Source organism: Chiloscyllium punctatum, chromosome 9 (assembly GCF_047496795.1).
Source record: "Chiloscyllium punctatum isolate Juve2018m chromosome 9, sChiPun1.3, whole genome shotgun sequence".
Lineage (NCBI taxonomy): Eukaryota > Metazoa > Chordata > Chondrichthyes > Orectolobiformes > Hemiscylliidae > Chiloscyllium > Chiloscyllium punctatum.
The window spans coordinates 37064290-37086833 of NC_092747.1; the positions used below are offsets into that span (position 1 = coordinate 37064290).

General features: G+C 39.5%; 1 protein-coding gene and 1 long non-coding RNA gene across 5 annotated transcripts in view; one reads left to right on the plus strand and one right to left on the minus strand.

Annotated features, from left to right (window-relative positions):
• LOC140481294 (uncharacterized) overlaps nt 1–2394 on the plus strand; it is a 34529-nt gene extending 32135 nt beyond the window's left edge. The window contains exon 3 of the long non-coding RNA XR_011961499.1: nt 1354–2394. This is a non-coding gene — a long non-coding RNA (uncharacterized lncRNA). The remainder of the gene's footprint in view (nt 1–1353) is intronic.
• The window catches only part of rxfp2b (relaxin family peptide receptor 2b), a 158282-nt gene that overhangs the window by 18772 nt on the left and 116966 nt on the right, over nt 1–22544 (minus strand). For 3 of the 4 annotated variants that reach the window (XR_011961498.1, XM_072577251.1, XM_072577252.1), the window contains 3 exons: nt 17257–17486; nt 12292–12702; nt 1383–1601 (listed from right to left, as the gene is read on the minus strand). Coding sequence is in view for 3 of the 4 variants with exons in the window: in XM_072577251.1 (XP_072433352.1) it covers nt 1383–1601; nt 12292–12702; nt 17257–17486 (860 nt within the window). In the remaining variant the exon portion in view is untranslated. Of the gene's footprint in view, nt 1–1382; nt 1602–12291; nt 12703–17256; nt 17487–22544 lie in introns of those variants that run through there. The other variant, XM_072577253.1, reaches the window with a different exon arrangement.

The window sequence follows — 22544 nt, forward strand, 5'->3', positions numbered from 1 at the left end:
CACTCTAATCTAGACGCTGGTTTCCAGCATCTGCAGTCCTTGTTTTTACCTAGTCAATTTTAACCCTACTGCGAATCCTCTTGCAAGGATGCGTGCCTTGAAGAAGTTTTCCTCCTCTCTCTACAAGAATCTCAGTGAGTCTCTCTCACTGCAACCCCCCAGACATCTCGTCTGCCCTGAAGCTCTTCAACCATGTCCTGAATCAGACTCCTCATTTCCCCTTCCCCACCTCACCCCAGTTCCAACCTTCCAGCTCAGCACTGTCCTCATGACCTGTCCTACCTGCCTATCTTCCTTTCCACCTATCTGCTCTACCCTCCTCTCTAACCTATCACCTCCATCCCCACCATATTCGCCTATTGTACTCTATGCTACTTTCTCCCCATCCCCACCCCCCTCTCATTTATCTCTCCACTCTGCAGGCACCCTGCCTCTATTTCTGTGAAGGGCTTTTGCCCGAACGTCGATTTTCCTACTCCTCAGATGCTGCCTGACCTGCTGTGCCTTTCCAGCACCACTCTAATCTAGACTCTGGTTTCCAGCATCTGCAGTCCTTGTTTTTACCCATCTACATAGAGCACATTGTTTCTTCTAATCTTTCCACAGCAATGGTATCATGTAAGTATTCATTATCCTGTTCCTGCTGTGCATGACTTTGACAAAGCTTATTGATTGATAACGATCACTGGTATTAAACCATGTTTTAAATATAACATGTTGCACAGCTGTATGAGAGGTTGAATATCAGAAATGCTAGGGTTTCCCCAAAATTGTTTTAGCTGGTGTTTTAGTCCATTATTGGCTAATTGTTTACTGTGGTGTTAAATCTTAACAATTTCAGGTAATCTTTACATAGTTTGATAATCAAGATAAACAAGCTGATTTTGTAAATTTTCATTTGCCGCACGCTGTTCTGAAAAAAAAACAATGTCATAATAATATACTTCATTAAATATCAGTTGTGACATTATTCCTATTAATTATCCATGTATCTGTAAAGTAAGCATTTTTCAAAATAATAAGTTTTAAGAAATGCTTTGATACTGATGGTCCTTTTGCCCTTCCTCTTTTTCGGCTCTTTTTACTTTTGGCTTCATTTTCACTAATCTAGTCTCAATACTTTTCTTTTCTAGCCCCATTGAAATATAATATATTGCTTCATGTTCAATGTTAAAAACCTGAAACATTAAACCTTGACAGAATTTAGTGTGTGCAGATAGAACTATACATCCATAGATTAGCTTCTAAACTGACCACTAAACAGAAATACCAGCAGGCAAATGTAGAAAATTACATGTGATCAAGAAAACACAACCTATCTTCTTATATAACAAAATATTGTTTTTTTTAAAGAAAGAAGCAGCAACAACAGCATTAGATACCTGGAATCTCCACCTTAATCAATGAAAGGACTTTTAAGAGAAAAATTGGAATCCAACAAAGGGCATCAGAAAGCACTATGAAGAAAAATCTGTAAGCCACTGCAACTTCACTTCGAATGTGACTTTTCATTTCAGGTGTCCGGATTCCACTTTTGTGAATGGAATAAAACATGCTTGAATAAGAGAAGACAATAATGATGAAGGCAATCAGGTTCAAACCTATCAGAAAAGAAAAAGGAATGTTTCATAAGTTGATATCTAAAGAAATATTGATGATTATATCTATTTTATCTTTCTCCCATCTTTTGGTTGCTATGCATTCAAAACACAAGGAACTGATCTATGTCTGACCCCTTTCTATTGTTGCCATTACAGGTAGCACTACAATATATTTTCATCTAGTTGATCATTTGTGGTTCCTGTTCATCCCCCTCTATGGGGAACTTGTGCTGCAAGGGGAAACTTGCATGAACCATAAGTTCACAATCAGGAGGGACCTCATCTCAAAGTAGCAGAGAAGCCACTGCTGGTTTCATTTCCCTTGCTATTGGTACCATCTCAGTAATACTGAGATGAGAATCAATTGGCCTTTGAGTGATAAACCCATCATTGACCTTCTCACTGCTACCTTAATTGGGTTGGAATTCCCTGTTGATTCTATAGCCATCAGCAATAGTCACTGTATGGTATTGTTAAGCATTCTAGGAATTTCATGTGCTCAGCTCACAAAATTCAAAGTCAGTTTACAGAATCACAGGTTAGGACAAAACTATAAATTGGCTTTTAGAAAGTGCTGAGGTCTTTAAATAGAAAAAAAAATTAAAAGTCAAAACATTTAATCAAATGTAATTAATTTAATTATGCTGTTAAGCAATGTTGTTTTTTCTGTTAACATTTAGAAACTTATTTTTAGCCTTTGTCTTACAGATGAGATATTAAGACATAATACATCTCCCATATCAGGTGAATGTAAAAGATCTAATGACATTAATCAAGTAAAAGTAAAGAGATACTTTGTTGTCCTGGTCATATTCTAACCTCGACCACCCAGTGTTATTTATCCATTTGTCTTATTGCTGTTCATGGTACCTTGCAGTATGATAATTGTTTATCGTGGTTATCATCCACCAAATCCAGTTGCCTTTGGATTTCACATTTCAATAAGATCTCTAATTCTTCTAAACTCTAATGGATATAGGCCCAACTTGTTCAACCTTTCTTCAAAATATGACCTCTTCATCACAGGAATGAGTTGATTGACCCTTCTCAGGACTACTTCTAATGCAATTATATCTTCCTAACTACTTGCTACATTTGCATACTTAAATTTTTGTGATTCCTGTACCAGCACCCCCCCATTATTTCTGTACCAACACATTGTGCAATCTCATTCTTCATAAACAGAAAGATGTTTTCTATTTTTTCCTGCCGAGGTGGACCAATTCATATTTTCACACATTGTATTCCAAATCATCTAAATTTTTATCCACTCACTTTTTGTTTAATTCATTCACAGGATATGAGCATTTATTACACAACCTTGATTGCCCAGAGGGCAGATAAGAGTCAATCACATTGCTGTGGTTCTGGAGTCACATGCCAGCCAGACTAGGTAAGGCCGGTGGTTTCCTTTCCTAAGGGACATCGGTAAGCCAGCTGGGGTTTTCCAACAGTCAACAATAGTCATCATTAGACTCTCCTAAGCTATCTTGGCTGCATTTGCTGACACCTGTCCATGTGCACTCCTTCTGGGAGCACTCCCTCCACTCCTGTTCTACTGATCCACATTTCAAAAACACAAGTGTTTTCCTGAGCATATGACTTGACACGTAATCTCTGTGTGAATAGGGATCTGAACTCAGGTCACCAGAACATTACCTGGGTCTCTGGAGTAATAGTTTTATGATAATACCAGCAGATCATCATCTCCCCATAACTTAACTAGTGTCTATCCCTTTGCAGCCTTCTCTTAACCATGTAATTTCATACCTATCTTTGTGTCATTAGCAAATTTGATCAATGTAAGTTCAGTTTCTTCTTTCAAGTCACTGCTATAGGTTGTAAATAGTTGAGGCCCCAGCACTAATTCCTGCGGCATTTCACTCATTAGTTTGCTAATCTGAAAAAGATCCATTTATTGCTACTTTGCTTCATGTTAGTTCATCAATCATTTATTCAAGCTGATATGTTATCCCTCTGTGTAATTGCTCTTATCTTGTGTAGTAATCTTTGAGGGGCAATTTCTCAAATGCCTTTTGGAAACTGAGTGCAGCACACCTACAAGTTTCCTTTCGTCCAGCTTACCTGTTACTTCTCTGCAAACTAACACATTAGTTAAATATGATTTTCCTTTCACAAAGTTGTGTTGACTCTGACCAATTGTTATTTTCTTATTTAAATATCTGTGGAAACGTTTACTATACGTTTGTATATTACTATCTAACTTGTACTCATAAACTATCCTTTCTATTAGTCATTCTTCAAAACCTGAACAATTTTTATGAGTTACCACTAATGTTTGCAGGTTTGTACATTTTTCTTTCAATTTGATATTATCCTTACCTTCTTTATTCAGCCATGGTTGATGCATCCCTCTCAAAGAGTCTTTTTTTCTCACAGGGGTAATTCTTTGCTGAGACCTGTTTATGTATCTCTATAAAGATTTACCACTGTATCTCTATTGTCCTACTATTTAACCTAGGTTGCCAGTTTAGCTACTTTAGTCTTCATAACCTTACTTTTATTCAGGTTTCAAAACATTAGCCTTCAGCCCACACTTGTCCCTTTCAAACTGAATATGAAATTCTATTGTGTTGCTATTGCTGTTGCCTAGAGGCAACTGTATCGTGTCAGTATTGATTAATCTTAAGTCATTGATCATTCCCAGATCTAGAGTAGCCTGCTCCTTGTTTAGCTGTCGAAAGTACTGCTCAGAAATTGTCCTGAATACATTTTATTCACCCATTTTCTAGACTACATTTTCCAATCTATTTCATTTAACCTATGTGGAGATTAAATATCATCCATGATTATCATAGTAACTTATAGATGGCTCACCAGGGAAAGGCAGCGGTAGTCAGGTTAATGGCACCATGATTGGCTCTGCTGTACAGAAGGGTGGGAAAAAGAGTGTGAGGACTATAGTCATTGGGGATTCAATTGTCAGGGGAGTAGATAGGCAGTTCTGTGGTTGAAAATGAGACTCTCAAATGGTATGTTGCCTCCCAAGGGGCACGGGTCAGGGATGTCTTAGATTGACTGCAGGACATTCTGAAGGGGGAGGGTGAACAGCCAGCTGTCATGGTGCATGTGGGCACTAATGATATAGGTAATAATTGGAATGAGATCCTATAAGCAGAATTTAGGGAATTAGGAGACAAATTAAAAAGTAGGACCTCAGACGTAGTAATCTCAGGATTGCAACCAGTGCCAAGTGCTACTCACGTATAAAAATGAAATAATAGGCAGGATGAATGAATGGTTTGAGAGATGGTGCAGGATGAAGGGGTTCAGATTTTTGGGATATCGGGACTAGTTCTGGGGAGTGGGACTATTACAAATTGGATGGTCTACACCTTGGCCGGACTAGAACCAATGTTCTAGAGGGTGCTTTTGCTAACGCTGTTGGGGAGGATTTAAACTAATTTGCCAGGGGGGATGGGAATTAAATGAGGAGACTTGTGAACAGTAAAGAGGTAGTAACTAAAGCCTGTAAATAACTAGATAATGAAGTTAACGTGACTAAGGGGAAGAGTAGGCAGGGAGCAGATGATGAACAGAAAGGACAGGTGGTCTGAGGGGCATTTGTTTTAATGTGAGAAGTGTAGAAGGTAAGGCAGATGAACTTAGGGCTTGGATTATTACCTGAGAGTATGATGTTATTGCTATTACTGAGACTTGGTTGAGGGAAGGGCAAGATTGGCAACTTAATATCCCAGGATATAGATGATTCACATGGGATAGAGAGGGAGGTAAAAGGGGTGGAAGAATTGCATTAACTGGTCAGAGAGGATATCACAGTTGTGCTGAAGGGGGGCACTATGGAGGACTTGAGCAGTGAGCAATATAGACAGAGCTCAGAAATAGGAATGATGCAGTAATAATGATGGGGCTGTACTACAGGCCTCCCAACAGGGTACAAATGTGTAAACAGATTATGGAAAGTTGTAGGAGCAACAGGATGGTGGTGAAAGGAGATTTTAATTTTCAGTAACATTGACTGGGATTCACTTATCGTTAGAGGTCTACATGGAGTAGAATTTGTAAGGAGCATCCAGGAGAGTTTTATAGAGCAGTATGTAAATAGTCCAACTTGGAAAGGCGCCATACTGGACCTGGTGTTGGGGAATGAGACCAGCCAGGTGGTTGAAGTTTCAGTAGGGGATTACTTTGGGAGAAGTGATCATAATTGCATGCGTTTTGGAATACTCATGGAGAAAGAGGAGAGTGGTCCTAAAGGAAGAGTGCTAAATTGGAGGAAGGCCAATTTCAGCAAAATTTGGCAGGAGCTGAGGAATTTGGAGTGGGAGCAGCTGTTTGAGGGTAAATCCACATTTGATATGTGAGGGTCTTTTAAAGAGCGTTTGATTACAGTGCAGGACAGATATGTCCCAATGCAAATGGGGATAGAAATGGCAAGATTAGGGAACCATGGATGTTAGGTGAAATTGTGAGACTAGCTAAGAGGAAAAATAAAACATACATAACCTCTAGGTGACTGAAAAAGACAAAACTTTGGAAGAATATCAGGAAAGTAGAACCAGTCTGAAATGAGGAATTAAGAGGGCTAACAGGGGTCATGAAATATCTTTAGCAAACTGAGTTAAAGAAAATCCCAAAGCCTTTTATTTGTATATAAGGAGCAAGAGGGCAAGGGTTAGAGAAAAGGTTGGCCCACAATGACAAAGGAGGAAAGTTATGTGTGGAGTCAGAGAAAATGGGTGAGATTCTTATGAGTACTGTGCATCAGTATTCAACAAGTAGAGGGACATGACGGATGTTGAAGTTAGGGATAGATCTGGATGTGGGTTCACTCGCTGAGCTGGGAGGTTCATTTTCAGATGTTTCATCACCATACTAGATAACATCTTCAGTGAGCCTCTGAATGAAGCACTTGGTGGTGTAGCCCACTTTCTATTTATATGTTTGAGTTTTCTAGGGTCAGTGATGTCATTCCTGTGGTGACATCGTTTCCTATGGTGATGTAATTCCCTGTTCTTTTTCTCAGGAGGTGGTAAATGGGATCCAAGTCAAAGTGTTTGTTGATAGAGTTCCGGTTGGAATGCCATGATTCTAGGAATTCTCATGTGTGTCCCTGTTTGGCTTGTCCTAGGATGGATGTGTTGGTCCAGTCAAGTGTGTCCTTCCTCATCCGTATATAAGGATGGTGGCTAGTTTTCTGCCTGTTGTCCAATGTAGTGTTTGTTGCAGTTCTTGTAAGCTATTTTGTAAATAACATTAGTTTTGCTTGTTGTCTATATAGGGTATTTCAAGCTATGAAGAGAGGTTGAGTAGATTAGGATTATTTTCATCAGAAAGACAAAGGTTGAGTGGGAACCTGGTTGAGGTCTATAAAATCATGAGAGGTATAGACAGGGTGGATAGCAAGAAGCTTTTTCCCAGAGTGGGGGACTCAATTACTAGGAATCACTAGTTCAAGATAAGAAGGGTAAAATTTAAGGGAGATATTCATGATAAGTTCTTTATGCAGAGTGGTGGGTACCTCAAATGCGTTACTAGTGGAGGTGGTAGAAGCGAACACGATAGCGTCATTTAAGATACATGAATGGGCAGAGAGTAGAGGAATATAGATTTGTAGAAAATAGGCCAAAGGTTTAGGTAGAGGATCTGGATTGGCATAAGCTTAGAGGGCCAAAGGGCCAGTTGCTGTGCTGCAATTTTTTTTGTTTTTGTTCTTTCTTAGATGTCCAATTTATTTCTTTCTGTAAATTCTGTCCTACAATGTAATGAGTATTAGGGAACCGATAAGCTACAAACAGTGGGGTCAGTTAGCACAGTTGTCTGAATACTGGTTTGTGATACAGCATGATGCCAACAGCATGGGTTAAATTACCATACCAGTTATGGCCTCATGAAGGTCCAGCTTCTCAGCCTTAAACCTGGCCTGAGGCATGGTGACCCTCATGATAAACTCACCACCAGCTACAGCTGTCTAATGAAAGAGCAGTGCTATGGTCCTCCGGGAGTGTTGTGACTTAACCTATAAATAACTCCCAAAAGTGATGTTATCGTCCCTGTTTCTTAACACTATTAAAATTCTGGATGTAGGTTTGCTCACTGAGCTGGAAGGTTCATTTCCAGACGTTTTGTCACCCTCCATTGGACAAACAGGCAGAAAACTAGCCACCAGGATACTGGAACACCAACTAGCCACAAAACGATATGACTCTCTCTCACTAGTATCCTTACGTACAGATAAGGAAGGACACCACTTCGACTGGGACAACACATCCATCTTAGGACAAGCCAAACAGAGACACACATGAGAATTCCTAGGAACATGGCATTCCAACTGGAACTCTATCAACAAACACATCGAGTTAGACCCTATCTACCACCCCCTGAGAAAAAGAACAGGAAATGATATCACCACAGGAAATGGCATCACCACAGGAAATGACAACACCAACCTAAAGAAATCCAAACATATAAATAGAAAGCAGGAATCATGTACAGTACTTTGCCTGAGGCCCACTGAAGATGTTACCTAATAGGGTGACAAAATGTCTGGAATGAACCTTCCAGCTCAGCGAGCAAACCTACATCCAGAACCTCAACCTGAGCTCAAATCTTCTCAAAACTTGCTACTAAAATTGATCCTGCATCTTGCTCTTGCAACCGAGAGACAATGCTAACTACTGTACTAACGATCTCTTTAATGAACAGGGCTATCCAACTACATTTTCCTAATTTCCTATCTTTTCAAAATGTAAAATACCCTTTAAGGCTCAGGTTCCAGTTTTGGTCACCCTGCAACCATGTCTCTGTAATGAATTTCAGTTTATTTCTTTTCTGGTCAACAATTCATCCATTTTGATTTAAATACTACATGCATACAAAATGATACAAAACCTTTGGGTAGCATCTTCCCAGACACTGGACAATGTGAGAATTAGTGAGAAAGTAGGGAAAATTACATGACATTAACAGTGAGGAGCTTCATGGTATCCTGACAAAGATGTCCCATTTTTCAACAGTACTGATCAACAGGCCAATTTTCATGCATAAGTACACATTAACTTTCTCATTATTAGATCATCTCAACTTGCTATTATGCAGTTTCTCATTTTCCACCCTCCCAGTTCTGGTGCCAGTGTCCAAAATACAGTTCAAAACTTGTCTTTGAACCACCTAATTATCTAATCTTATTTACTTTATACCAACTTGCCTGTGGCTAAGGTGGTAATTCAGAGATTATCATCTAGCAATACAGAATTTTAGAGTATTGCTGAAAAAAGTACTCATTTCACTGAAGCCTTTTGTCCTGAACTTATTAGGATAGTCACAAAAAAATTAATGTAAAGGGGAACAACGTTCATACTGTATGAGAACAGACAGTTAAGTTGTGGGCAAATGGAGTCTAATTGGTAGAGATATTGCTATGGGAAATGCACCAGTTCGATGATGACTGCCAAGCTTTATTCAATGTAAACCACATGTTGATGCTGATTAGTCAAGAAATTACTCTGAAGAATGAAGCAGAAAATGGATATTGCCTATTTTGTTCAGTGAGACAGGCTCACTGTTGTTTTTACCTGCAGATATAAGAACTCTCTGTAATAATATACATAGCTTGTAATATGTGCAAGTATGTCACATTGTGAGCCTGATTGATAATATTAAATTGGTTGTCAGCGCACTCAGAATTATTTAATAAATGTAGTCAATCACAGAATTACACCTAATGTTGGACACTGCTTAAAGTTTTGCAAACACAAAATGGCTGAGTATGGTCAGTACCATGCATGCTGTGGACTCTAAAGGGATATGATGTTTGATTTTCTGTTCCAGTCTTTAGGATTTGGGGGTTCATATCTCGCATCACATAGATACTGAAATTCATTTATGACATTACTCATTTTTGTGACAGGCAAAACATCTACACTTGCTGCTGTTTTGGGAAAGTAGCCAACATAATCAAAGACCCCACCCACTCCAGTTATATTATCTGTCTTCCACCCTCTTCCAGTAGGTAGAAGGTACAAAAGTTTGAAAACAGATATCAACAGATTTAAGAATAGCTTCTTCCCTGCTGTTCAGTCTTATGATTAGACCCCTTCTATATTAGAGTTGATCCTTCTTTGCACATTCTCTAAAGCTGCATTCTGTTTTATTATCTTGATGTACTTATGTAAGGTATGATTTGTCTGGTTAGCATGCAAAACAATACTTTTCACTGTATCTTGGTACATGTCGCAATAATCAATCAAATCAAACAAATCAAATCTTTTTGGCTTGATGGCAGCATCCTTTGAGTGGCAAACACTACTTGTGTTGCCACTACATAATATTAATGTTTAACAATTAGCTTCATCTGTTGCTTAAAGTTATGAGATACCTTATTCTTTGAAGATAATCTGGAGTAGACGGGGCAGTTTCTAGGCCTGAACATGGCAGCCATAGGCCCACTCATGTGTTTGCATGATATACAGTGAGAAATTATCTGATCAGGGTAGCCAATATCTCACAAGGCGGCTTCCATGCATCCTATTTCAAAATCAAGATTATATAATAATTCAAAGACTCATGCCCTATTTATAAGGTTGCAAATAAGGTGAATATACTTCACCTGCAAATGTAGGAATTCCATGCATATTTTTCCCAGTGAAAGTAAACCTATGGTAGGCACAACTGCAGGCAGATTTCACAGTGTTTCTTACTGCTACTATGCGATAATACCATGAATTGTTTGCCACTTACAGGCTAGGTACAGACCAATACCAACCTGCCCATGCTTGCAAAACCCTAAATGCGGTGTCCAAAATTAGATGCAATACTGTGATTGGACAAGATTGGCTCTATAATGCAGAGTGTACCAAGTGTTATATTGACAGCCAATTAAGCTTGTAAATTGTGCTCTCAGTGGGGCACACTTGGCATGCTGAAAATACACAAATAAGTACACAGGGCCCTGTTCTTTGCAGACAGAAAGAACATGTATATGTACTCAGTCTGTTTCAAATGATCAAAACAGGATCAATTCCTCAGAACTAAGTCTTAATCAATCAGAGTCAATATGCCTATTTTCAATTTAAACAAAGTTTGGCAGAAAATGGTTTGTCATCATCTAACTAGTGTATTCTTTGTGACAATGCCTTTACCAGTCAGAATGCAATTGCTAACCAGTCAGCTGTCTCTTCTCATACAGTTTTTTGTTTATTTGTTTACTTCATAACAGCATTGTGGGTGATAGAGCTTTTTGGGAAAGAACATTATTGTTTTAATTTTGAGGAAGGGTCACTCGACCTGAAACATTAACTCTGATTTCTCGTAACAGATGCTGCCAGACTTGCTGAGCTTTTCCAGCAATTTCTATTTGTGTTTCGGGTTTACAACATCTGCAGTTCTTCCTTTTTTGTAGCAGTTGTATTCCTTTCAGCTTCATGAAGTGATGAAGTTGTCTCCTACAGGACAAAATGCCAATCATTTTTAAATCTATTTCTCTTTGTAGAAAAATGCAGAAATGTTAAGCACCAACAATTATATTGTTTGAAATGCATTTTGGTAAGAAAGTTAGATTTTTGCAATAGTCAAAGCACCATTTTTACACTGAAAAACAAATTTCTAAACAAATTTTAACAATCTGCATGTTTTATTGCTTTCATCAGAAATAGTACTACTTAATGCAAGGCTATTTATTCGTGTTTCTTTAATCTCTTCTAAGATAGTTAGGAGGGAATTTTCAATTGAATACCTTAAGGCTCAATTGTTTTTGTGTTAAGGAAATACACTTGAATTTATATAGCTTCTTTCACTTAGTCATAGAGTCATAGAGATGTACAGTATAGAAACAGACCCTTCAGTCCAACCTGTCCATACCAAACAGATATCCCAACCCAATCTAGTCTCACCTGCCAACACCCAGTCCATGTCCCTCCAAACCCTTTTGCCTTCCTATTCATATACCCAACCTTTTAAATGATGTAATTGTATGAGCCTCCACCACACTTCTTGGAGAGACCTCAAAATACACTGTAGACAAGTACCAAAAGCCAATTTGTGTACATCAAGATCTCACAAGCACGACTGAGACCAACAACTAGATTATCGGTTTCAGTGGTATGACTTTGTTATTGTGTCACCATAGTCTTTTAAGACCAGAGGGGCTGCTCTATCATTAGAGAGAAGTGACTTGTGGTTATTTAACCTGAGGGCCACCAGACCTCAGGCAAGGAAAGAGGTTGAGAAGGCGAGCCCTTCATGGTAACCTTAAACCAGTCATGGGATTTGAATCCATGTTGTTGGCATCACACTGCTCTGTAAATCAACAATCCAGCCAACTGAGCTAAACCTTATGACTTAAGAGACAAATTGAGACCTCAAGAACTTTCATACTCATCTTCTAATAGTGTCATAATAAATTATCCCTGAAAAGGTAGACAGAGCATGTTTCCCAGTAATGACACCTTTGACACTGCAGCATACCCTTAGTATAGCAAAGTTAGCTCTAAAGTTGCTCTGTAGGTGTAAGATGTTATTTTTTGGGAATACTTTCCTTTTCCTTATTATTTAACATGAAAAATAGTGTGCTTTCCCAATGATGGATTTGTCAGGTGAAACCGTATCTGTGTTTGAGAATCTTTGCTTGTGTTTTTTCAAATTTCGGCTGTTGTAATATTTCTACAGTTCTGAATAGAGTATAATAATTTAAAAATATATAAATACATACCAAGGAATATTCCAATAGAATAGCCTTTTGCAGCATCCTTTTCAACTTGGTCTACATGAAGAGGAAAACAAACTCCATTTCTTCCATAGTAATTCCCAAATGTATCTTCATTCCAGAGTGGAATTAAAGCAATAGTAAATCCAATAAGCCAAATTGTAATGTGTACTATCAAAGTCTGGTGCTTTCCTGGTTTGATATTACTGAATGGGAAAACAATGACAATATACTTCTCCAGACTCAGATAAGTCAATAAGAGAACAGAGACCTCAGTAGAAAGCATTGCTAGAAATCCTATCATTCGACACTGGATACTTTCCATCCATAGTTGTGCATGTCTGTTGTACTCCCCACGATATTTGACATCAAAAATTCCAACAAAGAATAGATACACTCCCATCAGACAATCGGCACCTTTTATATAAAAAAGGGACATACATGTTTCAAATATAAAATATTTGTAATTTGCAGCAATATAATTAGATACAAATTTTGGTTAAAGGAATTATGCTTGTTGGGTTGGCTATCTATGTCTTGCACTCTGGAACAACTGTTCTTTGAGCACAAAATGCAGAACAAAAAATTCTCACAAGGTATTGTGCAAAATCAGGAATGGACCTAAAGCCATCAGTTTTGGTCCTAAAAAATGGCAAGTCTAGCTCGGATTATCCTGTGGGGGAGGGGGGGGGTGTTCATAGGGATTTGGAAGGGTGGGGGAAAGAGGGTGGTGTAAAGTATCCAAATGTTTGAGCAACAAGTGCATTATGGAGTAGCAACATGAATGATGTTCACCATGAACAGGATGCTGCCATCAAGCCAAAAATACATTCTGCTCATATCAGAAACAAGAAATGTGGTGCATAAATTTCAATGCATGTGCGATGCTCACTACATACCAAAAATTTGCCATGTGCCTTCGGCTGATCACAACCAGAAATATACTGACTGTACCCAACCAGCTTTTGATTGCAAACTACAGTGTCCAATATTAGATATGATTCCGTGATTGGACATTTCCCACATAATTCCAAATGTACTAAGAATTACTCTAACAACAAATTTGAGATTGTCAGTCATGTTCACACAGTGGGTTGCACTTAACACATACTAGAAGCCATATATATTAATGAATTACGCCCTATTTATGCAGACAGAAAGAGCATATAACATTTTCTGCCTGTTTCAGCTTAACCAAACAGGTAATAGCCATTCTGTGATTAATTTCTCAAGGCAATACTTTTACCAATTGAGTCAACCTTCCTTGTTTAAATTTAAACTTGACTGGTGGCTAACTATCAATCATTATTTAACTGATGCATTCCCCGTGGTAATGTCTCTACTTTTGCCAATCAGTACTCTGTTCTCAGACATTATATTAAAAAAATGCCCCTTTACATTGGTATTTCTTGTGAATTGTTCTCATGAATGAAAAATAAAAACATTCACAAATTGTCTTTTTCCACTATCCAGAAAACAATGTTGGCAACTTTTGATGCTGGGTAATTCCACTCTGAAAATGTAAAACTACCAAGATTTACCAGGTTTATCTAGAGGAAAAGAGGAATGAAGTGCTTGCATTTACTATCAGTGAAAACTAATCACTTCCTTGGTAAAGATATGGGAGGGGGTATTCCCAGATTTGTTCTGCCAAATCTTCTTTACAAAAGGTGCCCATCCATGCTTAAGTTAAATGATTTCTCAACATTTACATTGACGAAGATATTTTGAAAGATGTTGGGTGTAGTTTTTGATGCTATTAATGGATGATACTGTCAGTATTTGCTCATTGCAAAATATACAATTTGATATTTTTATTAGTAAATATTAATCATAATGTTTTTCCTTATTTCTTTGAGAAAAAAAGTATATTTTCTCACATTTTTCCATCTAATTTCAGGGAACAAGCTTGATTCTTGATAACTTTGTAAAAACATCTGCATGGATTGTCCATCCCTAATTGTCCTTTACAAGGTGATGATGAGAAATTCAATTTGTGACATAGTGGACATCCAGATGTCAACCTGTTCACACCAAAGTAAAAATCACACAACACCAGGTTATGGTCCAACAGGTTTAATTGGAAGCACACTAGCTTTCAGAGGGCCGCTCCTTCATCAGGTGATAGTGGAGGACACAATTCTAAGGCACAGAATTCATAGCAAAAATTTACAGTGTGATGTAACTGAAATTATACATTGAAAAATGCCTTGATTGTCTGTTGAGTCTTTAAGGTATTTTTCAATGTACAATTTCAGTTACATCACACTGTAAATTTTTGCTATAAATTCTGTGCTTTAGGATTGTGTCCTCCACTATCACCTGATGAAGGAACGGCGCTCTGAAAGCTAGTGTGCTTCCAATGAAACCTGTTGGACCATAACCTGGTGTTGTGTGATTTTTAACTTTGTACACCCCAGTCCAACACCGACATCTCCAAATCATGTTCACACCAAAGTAGTGAAGATATATTTCCAAGTCAGGGTGGAATGTGGTTCAGAAGGGTACTTACACGTGCTCTTGTTCCCACACACAGCAGTTCTTGGCTTTTCTGGGTATCTTAAAATTCATTCTCACATAGAATTTGGATGTTGCTGTTAAGCCAGCATTTGTTGCTCAACATTAACTGTCTTTGAGAAGGTGATGGTGAGCCAAGTTCTTGCACTATTGCAGTCCATGTGGTGTGGGTGCACTCATACTGCAATTCGGAAGTTCCATGATTTTAATCCTCTAACAGTGAAGGAACATTGTTTTGTTCCAAGTCAGGATGGTGTGTGGTTGTCAGGTTGGAAAGTGCTATCAAAGGAGCTGGTAAGTTCCTGCACTGCATCTTGTAGATGGTACATACTACTGCCACTGTGTTCTGATGGTGAAGTAAATGAATACTTAAAAAAGGGAGTCAATCTAGCAGCTTCTTTGTCCTGAATGGTTTTGAGCTTCTCAATTGTTGTTGAAGTTGCACTCAGGGAATGTCAACTATTCTGTCACACTCCTGACTTGTGCTTTTCAGGCAATGGGCAGGCTTTGTGGAGTCAGGAATTATTTACTCACCACAGTATGCCCAGGCTTGCTTTTATAGCCACAGTCTTTACATGGCTGGTCCAATTAAGTTTCTGGTCAATGATGATCCCCATAAAACTTTTAGGATTCAATGACTGCCATACCATTGAATGTCAAGAGGAGATGATTAGATTCTATCTTGTTGGACATGATAATTACTTGACATTTGTGTAGCACAAATGTTAGTTGATAAGTAGCAGCCCAAGCTTGAATAGTTCCAGGCCTTGATATGTTTGGGAATGTACTGCTTCATTGTCTGAAATGGAACTGACACTGTCACACACATCAGCGAATAATTCCACTCTGAAATTCTGATGTAAATTGCGGGACTAATGAAGCAGCTGAAAATATTTGGGCCTGTAACAACCCACCGAGGAATGCTTGCAGTACTGTCCTGTGGCTGATTTGCTTGGCCTCCAACAATCTTTAATATTTTCCTTCGAGCTACATAGTGTAGAACTTTTGCCCCTGCTTCTCATTGACTTTCATGTTACTACAGTTTCTTGATGCCACATTCAGTCAAATGCTGCCATGAAGTCAAAAGCATCCTTCTCACCTCACTTCTTGAATTCAACAATTTTTTTCCTTATTTAGACCAAGGCTTTAATGAGCTCTGTTGAGCGGTCCTGGCGTCACCCAAGGAGGAAGGGGTAAATATTGCTTTTACATATCACATTGCTAATATTGATTTATATAAACATAAGGAACATAATTTCTCAGATGATGGCACTTGCTGCTCTGCCCCTCTCCAAGAAGTATTAAATGGCTGGAGATAGAAATTTTGCACCCCAACACTGAGTAATAAGTCCTGCCTTAGATGGTTGCAAACAATCTGATTTGCGAGTGGCTATTTTTCCCAGAAGCACCAGCAACAGCAATAGCTAACAACAGGACTACAAAGCATCCTCAGAATCTACGTCTTGGAACCCAAATCCAGTTAAATGTTGAGGGGGGAGAAAAAGATCCCACAGAAGGTCAGGAAGTGGTGATAGTGGGGAGAGAGGGAATGAAGTTCAGGTAGAATGAGTTTATTGGTGAATAATCAACCTTGAAAGTCAAACCTAGGATTACCATCTCAAAGTTGAGACTGGGTGAAAAGCAACTATAAAGGCTTGAAGTGAGGTTAGGACAAGTGAACTGCCCACATCTCATGTGCTCCAAGTAAAAGTGCAGACAGGGTGGCACTGTGACAAGAAGGCCACCTGGAGAATTTTACAGAGCCACCTACCATCGCTGACCTCTGCCCCCCCCACACAAACCTGCCAGTGGGAGATTGTAAAAATTTGCCTATGGTAATTCTGAAATAGATTCATCCTTAGGTTATTGATGAGTTAAGGCTTATTAGTCTTCACCAAATTGAAAGTGGCATTATCCAAAAATAAAATTTAATTTCTCATTGACCCCCACCAATGTTTTTGCCAGAACACCTATGATGATGTTCACTTAGCCTATTCAACTAGCTGGTATTCCTCCTTGCATTTGGACTGTCACCTTCTAAAGTTAGCTCAAGGCGAAGAATGTAGGAACTCTCAATGGAGAAGTTCCCTCTTGCCAGCCATACATTAACCTTATCTTGCATAGATGCCCTTGTAAGGGTGAACATTTTATAAAGCCACATTAATACTAATTATTTTCAACCCTTTCCACCACAGCTCAATTGGCAATGTGACAGAAATGTGCCTGAATAACCCATAGAATTTCAGAAGGGCTTTTGCCCGAAACGTCGATTTCGCTGCTCCTTGGATGCTGCCTGAACTGCTGTGCTCTTCCAGCACCACTAATCCAGAACATAGAATTTCAGGCCAAGCGTTACTAACTGATGAATGGCTGGACAATACAAAAGACTTGCAAAAGATAAGCTTTACTGGCTGTAATTTTTGTAAGTTTTTAAAATTAAAAAAAGATACTTACAGCATAAAATTTTTATAGACGTAGCATGAAGCTTATTTTCAGCTCTAATACGTGATCTCATGAAAATGACGAAAAGGTTTCCAAAACAAGTTACACAAGCTATGACCCAAACAAATACTCTAAGGATGATGTTTGCTAGTAGGTCTTCAAAGGATGAAATGCCATCTGTATTTGGTTTACAACTGCGTACATGAGGAGAATAAGCACAATACTGGAATTTGTGGAAGTATCTGTGAAAAGAAATAACACAAAACACATTAATTACAAGTATGTCCACTATTAGTTGCTGCATTGGTGCAAGTCCTGTCAGAAAAGGTCTTGTACAGTTTGTTCATGAAGTGGTATTAAAATTTCTATGGAGGCTTTTGAAAGTCTGCATAGTTTCAACTTTTTTATTCACTCTTGTTGGGATGAAAAGAATCAACTAAATTGTCACTATCTGGTTTACCTTCTTTAAAATATACGCTTAGTTTTTAACCTGAAAGAAAATTAATGAATTGAAACTGTACAGTCATTTCAATGGTAGGGGTCAAATATTCATAGCCAATCATGATGCAAAAGTAATAATGACTTCTCAAACAGTGGAAAATCACTTCACTGGCATTGGGAAAAAAAAATCTGAATGCAGTTTTTCAGAAGAATCCTTTTTTGTTGGGAGAAACATGAACAGATTTTTGATGGGCATTGACAAGTTCCAAATTTGTAAAGGAGTTAGCAGACTTAGCTACTGAATGGATAGAATTGTGCCAATGACTCAGAAATTAGGTAGCAATCTGGATGAACTTGAAAAGGAAATATTTGCATGAACACAGAAAATGAACAGGGGAATAAATTGGTTTCTGTTTCAAAGAGCTAATACAGATGTTTTCTAACCAACCTGTTCAGAGATTTAACTACACACTTCTGTAGCAGATGGGTCTTGAACTCCTGACCTCAGGTAAGGCCTCCTGACTCAGGTAAGAAACTACAAAGAAGTTATTGCACATTGTGCCCCAAGAACAAGGATAATGTGCAATGGCTTCCAACTGTACTGTATGATTCGATGAGCCAGATGGGAATAATGGTATGTTATATTCAGTTAGTTAGATTTGAATGTATGGGCCAGGGGAATTCAAAAGCACATTCTTATGAATGCCTCTTAGCATTGAATGCATTAGTATTTCATTGTTTGTATAAAATAACACATGGTCCTTAGGGACACAAAGAAAGCAATATTTACAAAAGGCTAGACAAAAACACTGCACTGACCAAAAAGAAGTGTTATCAGGTGTTTTAGAAGTAAGGCAGTTTAACTGAAACCAGTCTAGTAACACAGATTATATTACCCAAAGCTGATAAAGAATAGACTGCAGAATTTCCATGGATTTAATTATTCTTAGAAGGAATTCTCTTAAGGGTTGGTCCCAACAAAACCACTGTAAATGTTCATGAAAGACAAGTGGAAGCCCTAGATAAATGGGTATGTGCAGGATTTCTGACAACCTTCCACTGAAGTTATATAGGCCAATTGGAGAATTTGAAAGGAAATTCCTAACTTCAGGTTCTATCACAATGCTCATTTTTACAACAGAAATCCAAATAACAAGCAAGCACAACATGATGGCATCACTGAAATGAACAAATTGATGAAATACAAGGAACTAGTTGATTGACATGGGTGAGAGGCTGAAAGGCATTTACAGGGATCCATAAAGCTACTAGTATGTACCGTGTAACATATTGTGACCTGTATAATAGTGCATGTAATGACACTGTAGTACTCAGATAAATAAAAATGTTAATTAGATTTTTGGGGTTCTTTTATCTCTTTTTAAGACGAGAGATTATTAGATTCCATGTATCAGATAATGCTCACAGTTGAACTGTAGATCTGAAAACAACAAATGCTACTACCTCTTTCCCAAAGTCCACAAACCAGACTGCCCTCGTAGGCCCATTGTATCAGCCTGTTCCTGCCCCACCGAACTCAATTTTTCCTACCTTGACCTCATCGTCTCTCCACTTGTCCGGACCATGCTCACTTACATCCGCGATTGCTCTGATGTCCTCCACCATATTGACAATTTCCAGTTCTTTGGACCTAACAGCCTCCTGTTCACATTGGATGTCCAATTCCTCTTTACCTCCATTTCCCACCAGGATGGTCTGAGAACTCTTGGCTTCTTCCCCAACCAGAGTCTCAACAATTCCCATCCAACACCACTCTCCTTTGCTTGTCTGAATTTGTTCTCTCACTAAACAATTTCTCCTTTAATTCATCTCACTTCTGCAAAGTCAAAGGAGTGGCTTTAGGCACCTGCCTTGATCCCAGTTATGCCTGGCTCATTATGGGGTATGTGGAACAATCCTTGTTCCAGTCTTACACTGGCCCCCTCCCACAACTCTTTTCTCAGTACATCAACAACTGCTTCAGTGCTGCTTCATCCTCCCACCAGGACCTTGAAAAGTTTGTTTATTTTTCCTCCAATTTCCACCCCTCTATATCTTCCTCCATCCAACTATCATCCATTTCCAACACTTCTTTCCTTTCCTTGACCTCTCTGTCTCCATTTCGGGGAATAAACTGTCCACTGTCATCCACGTCAAAGCCACTGATTCCCATAGCTACCTTCACTACAGCTCATCACACCCCATGCCCTGCAAGGACTCCATCCCATTCTCCCAATTCCTTCACCAACATCATTTCTGTTCGGCCGATGCCACCTTACCAAACAGCGCTGCTGACGTGGCTTACTTCTTCCATGACTGTGGATTCCCACCCACTGTGGTTGACAGAGCCCTCAACTGCATCTGGCCTATCATCTGTGCTTCTATTTTTGCCCCTTCCCATCATTCACAACAGTGTGATTGGGTTCCCCTTGTCCTCACTTTTCATCCCAACAGCCTCCGCATTCAAAGGATCATTCTCTGCCATTTCAGACAACTCCAGCAGAACACATCAGCAAACACATCTTCCCCTCAGTCCCCCTGTCTGTATTTTGCAGGGATCGTTCCCTCCAGGACACCTTAGTTCATTCCAACATCAACAACCCTCTCCCCATAGTACCTTCCCATGTAACCACAGAAGGTGCAACACCTGCCCCTTTACCTCCTCCCTGCTCACCATCCAAGGGCCTAAACAGTCTTTCCAGCTGAAGCAGCATTTCACCTGTACCTCCTCCAGTTTAGTGTATTGTATTTGCCGCATCTAATGTGGCCTACTCTACATTGGAGAAACCAAATGCAGGTTGGGTGACCACTTTGCAGAACATCTCTAGTCTGTGCGCAAACAGGACCCCAACCTTCCCGGGGCCGGTAATTTTCACACAGGGTCCTGCTCGCACGCCACATGTCTGTCCTCACTGTTCCAGTGAATCACAGCGCACACTGGAGGAACAATGTCTCATCTTCAGACTAGGCACTTTACAGCCTTCTGGACTTCATACTGAGTTCAACACTTCCAAATTCTGAACCATTTCTTCCTTTTCTTTTAGCTTGTTAAATTCTGTTATCATGCCCTCTGTCCTCTCTCCCCATCCCAATGGGACTGTCTGTCCTTTCAAGTCTGAAAGGAGACACATCATTGTTCTGCTATTCTCACATTCTGATCACTTAATCTGAATATCAATGTCATTTCTCCACTTGCACCCTACACCCACTGCCCCACTCCCCGCCTCCCAAACTAAAGCATAAATAATGTCCCTTTCACACTTCACTTCAGCTCTGATGAAGAGTCATATACAGTGTAGACTCAAAACGTTAGTTTACTGTCTCTCCATGGATGCTGTCTGGCCCACTGAGAGCTCCAGTATTTGTTATTTTCGGTACAGATTCCAGCAACTGCAGTAATTTCCTCCTGAACTGTAGATCTTCCTGCCTTGAGTGTGCTTTCATGGTTGCAGTTTGTGAGTAAGACTTTACAGCATGGACAGGGGATGAAGGGATAACCTACCCCTGTATTTTGACTTAAATCAGCAATTTTTTGTTTGATAGGATGGAAAGGGATAAGTGTCAAAGATAGTTAAATGAATTTAAGGTGAAAATCAGCTATAAGCTGATTCTTAACTTTTTTGTCTAAGTCCGAGTTGTGTTGGATTTCTTCAAGGGTTTGTTACTGTGAAGACGAGCAAGTTCACTTACCTCATCTTAGCAAACTTGCCACATTAATTATCTACTATACCTCTATGGCATCTCTCATTTGATTTCTGCCCATTTTACCATGCGTCGTTCCTACAACAACCCACCACTCAGTAGATATCCTATTATTCACTGGTATCCTTCGCACCCTTGCCATCTTTAAAAGTCCTTTGAGCACCCTAATGTTGTCAGTCTGGTGTTACCTGGCCCAGTTCTCATTATTTTTAGATTAGATTAGATTTCCTACAGTATGGAAACAGGCCTTTCGGCCCAACAAGTCCACACCGACCCTCTGAAGAGCAACCCACTCAGACCCATTCCCCTACACCTAACACTATGGGCAATTTAGCATGGCCAATTCACGTAACCTGCACATCTTTGGACTGTGGGAGGAAACTGGAGCACTCAGAGGAAACCCACGCAGACACAGGGAGAATGCACAAACTCGACACAGACAGTTGCCCGATGCGGGAATTGAACCCGGGTCCCTGACGCTGTGAGGAAGCAGTGCTAACCACTGATTTTTACAATGCAAACTGGGGCAAGTCAGCACTTCAGTGTGTGGGCAAGTATTTGGAAGTCCTGCTGGACAGACTGAAACTGGGATAGGACCTCCTCTTCCTCCAGGACCAGGACTGGAGACCACGACACCAGATCATGCCAATCTGGTATAAGGTTGCCACCCAGCTCAGAGCAGAATCAGCCATCAGAAGGAATACACACCAATACAGGAAGGAGGATATTGGCCTTCTCCACTCCACTAGCCTAAATGCCACCATCTTCTCCTTGATATATGTCATTAACTCTATCTCTGCTACTGCATCCACCTCTCATCAAGGCTTATGCTCTATCACTATCACTATTGCCTGCCACATCTTCCTCATGCTCTCTCATCCAACCCAATCCCAACACCACTGATCCTGTATACCCCTGTGCTGCTTACTCACTTGCTCAGGACACTTCCTCAGCTGCACCAAAACAAACAGCCAGAAACTTTAATTTCCCATAACACTAGATTTTGTCTCATTCTGGAAGGAAAACAGCCCATATTTCAGCAGAAAAATTCAGGATGTGAGGTATGCTGCCTATCATTTTGCTCTTCACCCCTTAAGAGGAAAGGTTCCTAACTGTGACTGCCCCAAACAAGGCCTGATTTTGGAAGTTGCCGGTAA